Consider the following 13,875-nt stretch of genomic DNA (forward strand, 5'->3'; position numbering starts at 1 on the left):
ATGGCCCAGGGATATAATTAAGTTACTCTGGAGTCAGTTGATCTCAGGAGACTTTCTTGACATTTATGCTGTAAAACTAATCAAGATCAGCGCTGCATATAACGTGGGAAAACTATAAGCAGCCTGCAACTGCTTCTATTTTGGAAAGACAGAAAGCTTTCCAGCTAACCTTCATGTCTGAAACATTTCAACCAGTATTTCCCATTTTGGATATAGAATGGAACTTAATTTATCATAGCATTTGAACATTCCTTGGTAGTTTTAGCTGGGCCTTGTGACCTGTAACAGGAAGTATTAGAATTGTAACTATATTTAATTTAACCATGATCATCTTATGTCTATTACAAAACTCACCAGTACTTTGGAATGACTCACTTGGGGAAAAAAAAGTGAAAAAATTTCTTTGTTTTGAATATATATAAAGAACCTGTTCTTCAGTCTGTACCTCTTCCTCCCTCCCTACCCAGGTCTTTCTCTTCCACCCTTCTGTGCTAGTGCAAACTTATGAATGACTTAAATTCTCCCAACTTTGCTTCTAGTGGTTTCTTAGATCTTCCTGAATCACTTTAGTTTTCAAGTGTTTGGAAAAGCTCTCCCATTTTTACATCTACTGACATTTTTTTCTCCCTGTCTACTTCTTCAGAAGGGAATCTAAAACTGTCCCAAAAGTTTGCTTTTGAAATCTTCTCTCCACTGACAGTCCTACAACATCTCTCATGCCAAACAGCAGCTTGTTCTCTGTCCTGGTTAAACCAGCATGTAAATCATCTCAGGGTGACCAGGGAAACCCTAGGTCTTCCTAAATATCCTAGAGTGCCTGCTGAGAGCAGACTGCATTGTCTGATCTCTGGATACTGCCAGCAATCACCGAGAAAGCAGTATAAAATCACGTAGTATGGAATAGGAGGGATCTGTGAATTTTATGTGAAATTAGTCCAGAAATCCTCAGAACTGTTAAAGTGCACAGGCAAAACAACAAAGTCTAACAGGTATGAAGATTTCTTTTCCTGCTTCCCAATGGAGAGAACTTTAATTGGATGAACTCAATATTGAACAGCTGGCATTAACTATGCACATAATTATGGGTAACACCAAAGATGGATCTTACTTTGAAATGTGTGGTGTAGGTGAAAATTTATAGCCCTGGAAAGCAGAAATGGAACATAAGAGCTATATGTCTTTATAGGTAGGGCCTTTTCTGCACTTGCATCTATACAACAAAGGTGATAATCGAGCTCCCAGAGCTGCTATATTAGTGGGAGCTGGAATTAATATTGCCGTCGCGGCTCCACGCTTTCTTGAGTCGTGCGCTGTCATACACCTGTGCACTTCAAACAACGACCAAAATGAGTCTGTGCCCTGGTGAGACCTCGCAGCATAGGTATCTGGCAAAAAATTAATTAATATTTGTAAAGCAAGGTAAAATCACTGGATAGAAGGAGCTGCAGAAATATTAATAAGCCTTAATCTGCTAAATGTCGTACTTTCTCTGAGTTATGGACTGCTGCATTTCTAAAGACAACAGATATTTGCTGCTGTTATTCTGAGCTGCCAAATCCAGCAGAACTTACTGACGCCCTGGCGAGCTTGGAGTAGAAGCTAGAAGTTTTAAAAGGATGGCAAAATCTCTACCTAGTGCTTGAGGTGCAGAGAAAAAAAATCAACAGCATTTGAAGATACATGATTTAACTCTGCTAGAGAGTCCTCAAGAAAAGAAAAAAATAGAAGAGGCCTTCTGAATGAAATGAAAACATTCAGTCATCTTAAAATTACAGTGTATCGGGGAATTTATTCCCCAAAAGATTCATATTCTGCAGATACCCTTGGTTTACAATAAGATTCCAAGCCATCGATAAATTAACTGGAAGCTGGTGGTTGAGAAGTATTGACTGCTGACTTTGTATATTGCTCAGCAAGGCTTTTTTTCCTAGCCTGTCTCAAATTCCTTCTTTATTCACTGCAGTGGGAAATTACTTGTTACAGGTTTGCTAATATCTGGAAAGGAAAAAAGTAAGTTTGAAATTTTCATGGATGGCAGCAGATTTATTTTTTGCTTAGTTTCACATCATGTCTTTTTCCTTCAAAAGGAGAAAATAGTTTCAAAATAAACTCAGTTTAAGCAAATAACACCAAATTCAGACCGAGGAACTATTTATGCCAATGGCATTCAGGATGGATAAATGTATACGACTTTCTATAGAAAAGTTAGTAGTTTCATTGTCCACTTTGATTATTTTAAGCATAACTCTTTCCCTTTGTTACCCTTGAAGAGCAGAGGCAGATCCATGGCATTTCAGAGTTTGATGGAAGAGCCTGCGCCTGCTCTTGGTGTGCTTATTCCAGGAACAGTGATGCTGACACTGCCATTACAGTGCCTGTATTTATCCTGCCACAATTTTATGACTGGAAAGTTGAAAGGAAGTTTAACCAAGATGACTCCTGGAATAGAGCCAGTCTGCTTCTGTGCCTTTTGCCCTCAACCCATTGATAAAGATCCATTTTGAATTTAATTGGTATTTCTCTTGAAAGTACACCAGGAAGGAGAAAATAAATCACAGTTCTACTCTGGGGGAACTTGTAATGCCAACAGAGGTTAAAAATCCACGTACGTGATCTGTGGGGTATGCAGAAGGCATGAGCATAACCATCTTTTTGATCTGCACTTTAATCTACTGACTACACTTTAATACAGCTTCTCCTTTCTGTTTTCACCCTGTGTGTTTGCAGTGTTGCAGCTGATATCAGTGGAAATATCTGGGGTAAAACTGGTATAAGCGGGATCCATCGGATCCTTGACTGTTTGTTGGATTTGTTTTAAACGTCACTTTGGCAAGACAAGAAGGCGTTAGGACTCTGTGTCCCATGAGTTTCAGTATGATGCAGGCCTTTGAATGCTTTTATGTGTGCAAGTCTCTGAGATAATTAGGACTCCTACCCTAGAAATGTCATGCTTTGTGTCAGTTCTCTCCCTGCTGCGCCGCAGTCTCCTGGGTAAATGCAAAGCAATAAGAGGCAATGCCTGAGAGGTAAGAGAGCCTAGTGAGGCAGGTGTGCTCCTGGTAAAACGCACCAAGTGTGTGACCGAACCTTGCATTTCTCATCTCAACCAGCTGCTGATGGCAGCAAGACCCTACAGAGGTGCCCAGCTCAGGAAGAGACTTGCAGCAGGTCGCATGCCACTTGTGTCTCTCACAAATTCCAGTTATTGTCCTTACGTGATGAATGCTGTGATTTGTCCTGATTTTCTGCAACAGGATGAAGAGGAGATGGAAGAAGCTACAAATCAAAAGCTTGCTCTGCAAAAGGCCAAGGAAGTAGCAGAAGTCAGCCCCATGTCTGCAGCTAACATTTCCATAGCAGCGTAAGCATTATATTTTATTTTTGGGGAACTTGGTCATTTTGTTTCTGTTTTTCATTGTTGGTATATGTCTGTTCAGCTGCAGCATCCCGTGGTACTCTGTGAGCCTATTTATACTGTCTCTCTGTTACTGACCTGGCTTTAGGTTGACTGAACACGCTGGTGCTGATCACTTAACCATGTATTTAATTTAGTAGTTTTTATTTTTGTTTTTGTTTGTAATGTCTCATCTTTTACCTTGTTATAAATAACTGTATTTTAGAAGGATTTTTTTAAGGAGTCCTAGGATAGATTTCACCAGGTGAAGTGTCAACATTTCACTTTGGATTTTTAATTTTGAGAGGTATGTGTGCATATAACATATTAACTATTATTTAATAATCTATGTTTAGAGAATTTAAGTATAAAGGCGTCCTCCTAAACATTGGACTGAAAAAATGGCTTGAATGTTCTTTCTTTGCTCTCTGAAAGTGTATTGGGATGAAAAAAGTTGCATATATGAACAGTCACTGGTTTGCATCTACAAACATCAATTTGCATTTTCAAATGCATTTTCAATGCATGAATATGGACATGTGCGTAGATTCTATGATACCATTTGGGAATAATCCCTCAAAAATGTTCCTTTGGAGTCCACTTTTTCATATATTCTCTTCTAAACTGGTGTGAAGTATTTATATGTAGGTAGAAATACTTGTCCAGATATTGCTGAGGTCAGTGCAAGTTCTGCCCGTGTGGGATTATGGGTCCTGTGTTTGAGATGTGCCTACCTTGGACTTGTTTATTGATAACCATGTTCTTTTGGAGTTTCATATAGCTTTTCAGGAGTTTTAGCATCAGGACTATTGATGTTAAAAAAATTTAGTCCTGCATTTTGCTGAGAGCTGCTGGTAATTTCCAACAGCCTCTAGTAGGGAAGACCCCAGGGGCTGGGGAAGAAGAAGCCTAGAAAAGGAAACTTGCATGCTCGGTTTTATTCCAAACTATCTGAAAGGCAGCAAGATCCCTGTTTTGGTCCTTCAGTGTAAAGCAATCTCATGAGACCTTTGTTAGTGGGGCTGTAATACATCATCATCAAAGACAATGGGCTAAATGGAGCCAGTTCATTATATGTGGCGGAAAAAGAATAATAATAATTCGACAGCTATTTTATTATTTTACCATTGTATTTTGCAATTATTGCTTTAATCAGCTCCTATTTATGCCATGTCCGTTTGCTGATTTTAAATATAATCCTTTTCTTACAAGGATTTCTTATCCAGTCTCAAAAAGAACTCATATGAGGATATTTGCTCTTGTTCTTTGATGAATTTCCTGGTATCGTTATTTTAAAATGCAAGATAATGATGCTTATTTTCTTCTTCTTTTTTAATGAAAGTATAGCGCATATGAGGATTGCTTAGAAATCAGAAAATCCACTTTAAAGGAGCCAAGACTTCACACCACACTGTTAGTAACTAAAAATAACCTTATTCCATGATTTCTCACCAGGCTTTCACCTGGTTTTCAGTATCATAGGTCCAGTTTTATAACCACATTTGAAAGTGAGTACAAAATTGTGGATTTCTTCTCACTGTGCCTCAAATTGTGTCTGCCCAGATCCCTACCTGCCTCATTTGTACAGACAGGTAATTAGGCTTACAAATGAACCCATTTGAAAGCACAGTCAATTGCGTCCACATTTACTCGCAGTGGCAACATCGTGCATGCAATATGGGGGGCCGTAATTAACTACTGCCACATTACCTCTAGTTGGCTCTGCTTTATGGCATCAGAGGTGCTTTCAAGGTCACCAGCAAGGCATGGAGGGGGCATTAGCTTGGAAGAAAATGCAAAAGGTCAGTAGACTGGTGACCAAATGAATAATGACATAAAGGGGAAGGCAGGGGAGGAGTCAGGGTTTTTGAGAGGGATAAATAGATGCACGGATGGATTGCTGGCTGATGATCCGGAAGATATTTAATGAATGGATGCCCAAGCAATTTGTGTAATATGTAGATTTGTCCATAATGAGAACTCTAAAGGGCTTAGCTGCTACAGTTTGTAGGTTTGCAGCACTTATCCCTTAGCTATACCAATACAATGAGGCTCATGATGGGGACATCAAAAAGGCAAGTGCCTGCAGAGTTTGGGCACTCCTAGGTGGGTGGTGAGCAAGGATAGTGAGAAGCTTGGACTAAGCTACCTAGATGCTGCTGCAAATCCTCTTGTGGATCTACTCCATTGGTTTATATTTTTGTCTTAAGAAATAATAAATTTGTTTTGTGATTAAATTTTATTTTCAAAATGTGTGAAAATTAATTTTGATGGCAAAAGCTATGACATGTCAATGTTGTGAAAACATCAATTTTTTTTGCCTTGTGTCAATCAAAATCAGTCTTTCAAGTGTCGTGAGGAAGCAGAGGGCACCGTGACTTACATTTTCTCGTTAACAATGATCATGTTCCCAGGATGTTTGTCCACCTCTTGCAGAGGTGATGAAGCTGTCGGGGGCTGGGTTTGGTGAAATGTCGTAGCAGTGGTTGTTCTGTTTGAAGAGTGAGATGCTGTGCTTGCTGTTTTGCTTCTTTTCCTTGTCAGTACTATATCGAGGAGTGAGAATTTATCTTCTCCTAACCCTGCTTTTGGCTCAGTTCAGTCCATCTCATACTCTGTAGCGTATCTGCTTCTCCACCTTTGCCGTTTTACCTGTGTGCATGCAGTGTGCACTCTTGGTTTGTATGCTCCTGTGCCTCCAGTTTAGCTGTGGCGGCTGTTTTACTCTTCTGCGGCATTTGAGCCTCTCTTAACAGCTGAGCTCCAGGAAACGTTCAATTTATTGCATCAGTCACAAAATGTAATTTCCTAGGCTTAAAAAACTGGTTACTTATTTAGTGTGTCAGCCTGCTTGGAGGGCATGAAGTGATACCTTCACATTTACATGTGCAATAGGCTGCTACGTGAGCCAAGAATTGTTTTGTGGTGAAATGCTACTGTGACACGGAGATCTGTTTTAATAATGTATTGATTATTGCAGTGGAGTCAAGGTATCGTCTATCTTGTAGCTGACTCAAAGTGCTTTATTATAATATTTTACCTGCACTCAGTTTGTAGCTCCCGCTTCATCGGTCTCCCAGGACTTCTGTGGTTTGTCTTCTGCTCCACCAAAGGGACTTGCATGAATGAATTGGTCTGACCACAGTTTGCTTTTTCACCTGGTGAACTCTATCCTGAATGGGCCTTTTTGTTTTGTGATTTTCAGGGTTAAAAGCTAGGATGGTGCATTGGTTTTGCCATTGTTGTAGTGTTTGGTTTAAAACAAAATATTTGTTTAACATATGTTACTGCGTTTTAATTTTAGCCCATTGTTTCATTCTTATTTTTGTGATTTTTGTTTTCTGTTTAGCATTTTCCTTGCTTTGTTGTTTCTGGAGGTGAGTTTCTGGGTTCGTTCAGTTTGCCCAGCATTGTCTTTAAGACCCTCTGTTTTGTACAATGTTTAAACCACTCGGCCTCTGGGACTGAGCGACTGTACTGAGCGAGGGGTCCTTAGAGCAAACCATTGGTGCAGTTTCCTTGGTGGTGAGAATGGAGGAGGGGGAAAACGGGGCAATTGCTTGCTCTCCCTGCAAAGAGTGCAACTCGGTCAATGAACGTGCAAGATCCTCGCTGGGCAGATAGATGCCAGTGGGGCAGACAGCACTCAGTTTATTTTTGTGCGCAGCACAAAGACCCTATTTTAAAACAGTTTTATTTTCTGTAAATGAACTTGCTTCTTGACAAATCCAAAGGCCAAACTCCCTGCACATGAAATCCTTGCCCACCTCTTCTATTCCAGCCATAGATGCACCAATGTTGTGTACAAAAGGGGCTGCACTAAACGCACACACAGCACAGGCACTGCACAGTCCAGCAGACCAGCTGGGGAGTCAGCAAACCACAACTGTTCAGGGCATCGAGAGCCCGGCACACACATCTCCTCCACCGGTGCTCAGAGGCTACTGATGCAGAACACATGGTTAAAATAACCTTTGTATTTGTTTATTGCTGTGTATTTTCCAATGGCCTGTCTTCAGCTTTTCTTAGGAATAGTCTTAAAATAGCAATTACAGCAGCAATCAAATGCTAAATTTGTAGGAACCTGGTAAGTAGTTATGCCTAAGTCAGGCTGAGTGAAACTTTTTGTATTTTGTTGCTTTTGAGGTTTTTCGATTCTATGTGATAATGGGTTATAGTTGTAGCTGGACCAAAGAAATGATTTAAGCAGAGGTATAAAGTATGAGTTCTGGATGGGAGGAGATATTCCAGATGAGATGGTTGTTGCAGAGACAGTTCATGCAACGTGTGCACCAGAGTTAAACACTGTTACAGGATTGACCACTTTCATCTTTTTAAAGTTACACGTGCTTCCCAGGATCTTCCAACCTCTAAAGACCTCTGCCTCTCTCTGGGCCCTGGCTGGTTTCTGCTGGTCCCTCACATGGTTGTTCAAAGCAATTTACATTTTAATTGAATGCCTGCAGGTAGATGCAGCCTGTTAACACAAGTTGACTACTCATTAGAAAAATGCCAGGAGCAAATACAGACAACATCATTTCATAACGACATCTCAGAGGTGGCTGTCCCTTTTGTACAGGTTTGGGGATGAAGGGTGGGAGCTGCTCTGTCTCTCCAGGACTTTGTCCATCTCAGAGGTTCCATGTTTTCCTTTTGTCTGGGGAATACCATGCTCTGCTTTAAAATCCCTGTTGGGCTGTTGATACCCAACAGAGCCCAGCAAGAAGTATGCCTGAACACCTGGCACATAAAGTACTGTGTTCGATGATGTAGACTAGACGAGGTGTTCTTTTTATCTTGCTGGCTTGTGATTTCTTCCCTTTCTTTTTTCCCCTCAAGTGTGTTGATGTGTGAGGTACTGTGATTCTTCCTGTTAGCTTACCTTTTTGCCCTTGCTATTGGTGTAATGGTGACTCAAAGAGCTACACAGAAAGACAGTCTCTTGTTCTCTCTCTCTGATGGTAAGTAGCATCAAGCAAAGCTCAAATGCTTCTGTCATTTTGATTTGGAAAAGGAGGCTATCTTTGCTCCCTGGCTGTACGATCTGCAGTTCCAGTGTGAATTTAGTTGGGTACAGTTTCAAAAAAGGGGACTCCAGCAGTGAGGACAAAAAAATGAACCCGATGTGCTGCAGAACTTGCACAATGTTGTTTGGCCAACTTGCAAGGATATTTGGCAGGATCACAGCGTGGCCTTCATCTTGCACTGCACCCAGTGAGGCAAGCATAAATGCAAAGGATCATTTAAGTCTTCTGCCAAGGGAAGTTGAGGTCTGCTTTCAGCAATTAAAAGCAAAATTTCCCCAGGTGTCATTGCAAAATATTGATTCTCAATCTCAGGTAAATTAAGCCAACCTTGTACATTTTTCTCCATCATGAGTTTTATACTTGGCTTGCTGAAGTAATTTCAGACCTATGCTTAAGGCATTTGTGCAGTCATCAGTTTCTTCTTTTTAGTTTTAGATGACAGCCTGGGGGTTCCAGCAAAGGAGTGAAGGGGTCCCCAGTGTGAACAACCTGGAAGCAATAATTTCACTGGCAAACAAGCAGAGCATGCTCCCCCCCGCCCCCCATTGACTCCCATTTCATTTGGCACAGTACAAATGTAAAAATACTGAAGTTTAGGCAGAATACTTTTCCTGACTGTTCATCTGATTATTTGCTCAAGCAAAGCTTTTGAAAATGCCTTTCATAATTTCTCATAGATATATGCTCTAGGTATCTCAGACTCTAGGTGGTCATGTTATATACTTCACCTGGGCCAACATTTCTGTTCAGGATATTTTGTTAATTTTAATGAAATATATATTCAAAACTCATATACAAAGAATACTTATATGATATCCAAAGAACTTTAGATAGGAACTGGACCTTCTGGTTTGACAATATTGATTGCTAATGGATGTAAACTGTCGTGGAAACATCGAAGTAAAAAAAGAAATATATATATATAAAAATATATATATGTTTAAACTGAAAAGGCAAATTCAGGACATGATGGGATTTTATTTTCAGTCTTCTGGGAGTGTTCTGCAAATGATGTAGACTTATAAAAATTATTGTTTATAGCTATGAAAAAGTTAGCACCTCAAGCCAAGATCTGTCAAGATAGTTAGAATCCTAGTTTTCTACAAATTTCCTGCCAAAGGAAAAAAAACCTCTTTCTCAGTTTTATTCAACTCCTTCTGTATTTAGAACCCCCCACATATAATGGCAAATGCACAAACATGCACTGAATGGAGGAGAATCTACAAAACTACATGCGGGTGGAAACAAGCTCCTTTAAATAAAGTGTAATCCCTTGCCTGAGCTGCAGACCTATGGTTTTTAGACATGGTGAGCCATACACAGATGGACCAAATTAAGACACATCCCTGATCCCAGGCAGAAGCGAGAGGTAGGTGCCTCTGAGGAGTGAACCTGAGGCAGAGACCAAGCAGGGAGCAACATGGGAGCAGATGTTGGGGCTCAGGTGGATCCTGGTTCTCTGGAAACGGCCCAGGTCCTCCCAACGGCCCACACTCAAAGGCTTCTTCCTCACATATCATGGAGCCTGAGTGGGAATTAGCAGTCTTGCATCCTTCTCCCACTTTGAAATAATGATTTGCAGCACAGCTATAAAAGCAAACAGCAACTGTTTCTACAAAGACCTCCACCCCGAGGTCCTAAAGATGGCTTCTGCCGAGGACTTCCGTTGTGTGAGTATGGCACATAGAGGCATAAAGTTGTAATATCATCTTGTGGCTTTTGGTTCACCTTTTAATTTTTTCCCTTTTGGTTCCATTTTGATTCTTTGGTTTGTCTTCCTGTTAACTACAAGGTGTGTCTGTGGCTTCCACACTTTCTGAAGCTTGCCTGGTCTCCTCCCGAGATGCACGCTGCAGTCTGCATTTGATAGGACACAGCCTGTATGAGTCTCCTCCCGATGTCTTTTATGGTTTCTCTTCTCTCCTTTTTTTTTTCTCACTTTTTGTTTTCTTTGTTTTTTTTGTTTTTGCATGTGCAGTTTTGTAAAGCAAACTCGAGGTACTGTATCTCGCAGCTCGTCAGTCTCCAGCGTAAATTCACCGTGAGTTGCTCTCTGTTATGATATTCAGTAAATGGATTTATGATATCTATCTCTATATTTATAAACCTCTCTCCTTCCCATTCCCCTGGTACCTTCACTCCCCCTTGTTTTTTTCCAAAAATCATTCCCATCACTGTGGAAAGCCTCCAGACCAACATACGGTGGAAGGACTGGAAGGTGTGCAACATCACCATATAATGCTTGTGATTTGATTGTGAGCAACTCTGTAGTGTTTTCATATTGACTGTACTATTTCTCCCCTTCCTTCCTTTGTTTTTCTTTCTCTTGTCCTCCCCCCAACTATTTTCTTTTGTTCCTTCTTAATTATTTTTCCTTTTCTCCCTTTTGCCCTCATTTGATGGTTCGTCTTGTTCTCACTAGTATTTTTGTTCTTTGTGTTTCTTGTGCACTGGGCTAACAGCTTCGATGTTCCACCGGTGTTTGCACTTATGGTTCAATAGGAGAACGGGGCCCACCATGAGTGCGCTCTTTAAATGGAAGCTGGAGGAGGACTTTAAAAGGATCTAACTTCTGGAAATGGGGCCCAGGGAGACGAAATTTGAAAACTCTTTATAAGTATCCTTGGGAAATTTATACTCAGGAGAGCACTGGTTATGCTTGTGCTCTCTGAACATCCTGAGCTGGAGCTTAAAGCTACAGATATCCTGTGAAAATGAGGCACTCAGCAAGCTCCTATGTATCCTTGGTTCGGTGAACACGGTGGTATACCTTCCACTCACTTCGCACACTTTCTAACAAACAAATCTTGCTGACTTTGCTGTGAATCACAGGTGTGATTTGACACCAATGCAGGTTTGTAGAAAATACCATTGTTCCCTGCCAACTAATACAGCAAAACTTGTAATCAACTTGTCATCAGCCCATCTTAGTGTCTTTGCTTTGAGTTTATGCTTTTACCACTTGACGTTATCTTTCTTCTTTAATGCTTTTGGAGAGACAAGTAAGTGCAATTTAAACACGCGTGGGTTTGTCCTTTTGTGCACCGTAGCAGGATTCAGTGTACAAAGGCGTGGAGAAGCAAAGGAGGCTTTCCACCAGCTTCCTGCTGTCTTCCTTGCTCCCTCGGTCCCTGTGGGTCCTTGGCCTTGCTGGATCCTGGGCATGTCTGCCTTAAGAATATTTTAGTAGGATATGTGGATTTAGCTTCTGTTACAAAAACTGAACTTTTGCAACTGGCCAAAGCAGATGCAACATGTCTGTGTGGGGCGTTCCGGTGGGACAGCTATGCCAGTCTGAGATCTCATTTCTTAGCCCCTGACTTGCCAGGATTAAGCCAGCGAAATTTCAGGGTGTAGACTGGACCAAGGCTGCTGGGCGTGTTTGCTGCAGTGAGTTTGCCCTGCCTCGCCCTTGGCAGATGGAGGAGGAGGTCTGTTCAGGGCGGTGTGGGAGGAACACGGCATGGAGGAGAGGCGCTGCTGACCCAGCTTCTCTCCCAGGGCCTGACTTCCCTCCAGCAGAAGTTAAAGTACTGAAATCCCTATGGAAGGAGGATTTGCCTGCATCTAGAGGCGTTTGCCATTGAGGTCTGTTGCTAACTCCCCACTGGTATTAGAGAGAGTGTCTCAGAAAGACTCCTTTGTTGATAAAATGCACCTCCATTCCCTGAATACAGTAATTTGTACTGCAAAGAATGGTACCTTTGCCTATGTTAGGGTGTTTCTGAGTATATCTGTGCTGGTTAAAGGCATTTCTTTTCTCATGTTTTTCTATCCCAGCCATACTGGCAAATCACTACAGATTAAAACTCATTACTCTGTACATGAAACCACTTTACATCTCTTCAGGCATGTGGAGAGACCTTGATATAGATGCAAATATACTTCACATGCTCTTTAATGTCTCTATGTACTGCCTGGGAAGTAATTTATCATCAGGTCCTTTCCATGAAAAGGAGGACCATTTCTGACAGTCAAGCTGAGTGTGCATTTTCGTCTCTATGGGTATCCACAGAGCATTTCTTCAGCAAAAAAAAATTGTTTTGGTTAAACAAATGACTGGACTCCGGAACAATGTTCTATGTGTAAGAATTGCTATCATAAACTAACAGAGCCCCGCTGAAGTGTAAAGATCTCTGAAGGTCTCCTTTATATGGTGTAAATGACATGGTTAGAAATGTGGTTTTTTATTTTACATTCAAATAGACAAATTGGAACAGCCCCTCTTTGGTACATGCAGGTACTATGGACTCCCCTTCCCTGGGGGAAATACTAGTATAGATTCATGATGCCTTTATATCACTCTGTTTCTACCCACTGTGAAATCTATTGCTGTAATTACACTGAATAGATAAGTGATCTAATATTTGTGTGAAGATAAAGATTGAACAACAGTCTAGTCTTCTAAAAGAGTGTTTAAAAAATGCAAAAAAGACCCTAGTCCTTTTTCTTCTTTAGGTTGCTTAAACAGCATAAAATGCCTTATGCCTTTAATATCAGTAAGAACCAGGAGCTGCAAGTCTATACTTTCTGAAAGAACAAGATTTATTCAAAAATCTTTTTAGATGCAGGAGGTTTTCCTTCATATTTTTCCTTTGATTAATTTTTAAAGGATTTTCTAATTTGGTGAAAAACTATGGGCAAAAATACCTGAGCTAGCTTCAAAAAAAAAAAAAAAAAAAAAAAAATCAAGGTGAGTCACTTTCGGCTTTTGTGCTATAACAAGTTAATGATACAAGCACTGCAAGCAGTATGAAATCCATTTTGAACTCACCGAGGAGAAGTAATTAGGTGTATACAGATATGCTCTATTTCTTTAAGTAAATCAGTACATAAAAAACATACTGAAAATTGGCAACTAGTTTATAGGCACATAGGTGATAACACACAGTTAAGTGAGTAATTATGTTGCATTTTTCTAATATTCAGCATGTAGTTTGAGATTTGTTTTATTAACAGCCAGGCACCTTCATTCATCCATGACACACGGTTACTTGGGAGGTTGGACTTTGATACCAATCCATGTTATATTGTAATGGGTGCTTGAATCCAAGTTGATGCTTTTACTACTCACTTGAGTTTTTCTTTGTATTGCTATTGTTTATTGTTTGTTTGTAATAGGACCCAGAGGTATCAGCCACTGCATGGACATGAAAAATGGCATGTTCTTAAGGCATTTTCTAGAATGGTAAATAAAACAAAAGCCGTTGTTTCACCAGCTGGGGATTTTTTTTTTCTTTCTCCAGAAGTGCTGAGTGTCTGCACCTTCCACAGGCCTCTCAGACTTCAGTGTAGTCTGTGGCAAGAGCTGACATATGAGCAAACACACTGAATTTGATAGCTTAGGGGTAGCATCACTCCCTACACAGCTACAGAAACACTAACAATAGAAGTACTTTGCAGTGGAGTTAGATGGTTGTGTCTTGCATGATATGGAAAAGAGCAAAATCTGCT

At 40.6% G+C, this 13,875-nt stretch overlaps 1 protein-coding gene across 5 annotated transcripts in view; it reads left to right on the plus strand.

Annotated features, from left to right (window-relative positions):
• The window catches only part of CACNA1B (calcium voltage-gated channel subunit alpha1 B), a 320,424-nt gene that overhangs the window by 209,310 nt on the left and 97,239 nt on the right, over positions 1-13,875 (plus strand). For 4 of the 5 annotated variants that reach the window (XM_064523637.1, XM_064523638.1, XM_064523639.1 and 1 more), the window contains one exon: positions 3,255-3,361. In XM_064523637.1, the coding sequence (XP_064379707.1) occupies positions 3,255-3,361 (107 nt within the window). Of the gene's footprint in view, positions 1-3,254; positions 3,362-10,399; positions 10,463-13,875 lie in introns of all 5 variants that reach the window. The other variant, XM_064523641.1, reaches the window with a different exon arrangement.

The sequence above is a fragment of the Dromaius novaehollandiae genome, chromosome 20 (assembly GCF_036370855.1).
Source record: "Dromaius novaehollandiae isolate bDroNov1 chromosome 20, bDroNov1.hap1, whole genome shotgun sequence".
Classification (NCBI taxonomy): Eukaryota; Metazoa; Chordata; class Aves; order Casuariiformes; family Dromaiidae; genus Dromaius; species Dromaius novaehollandiae.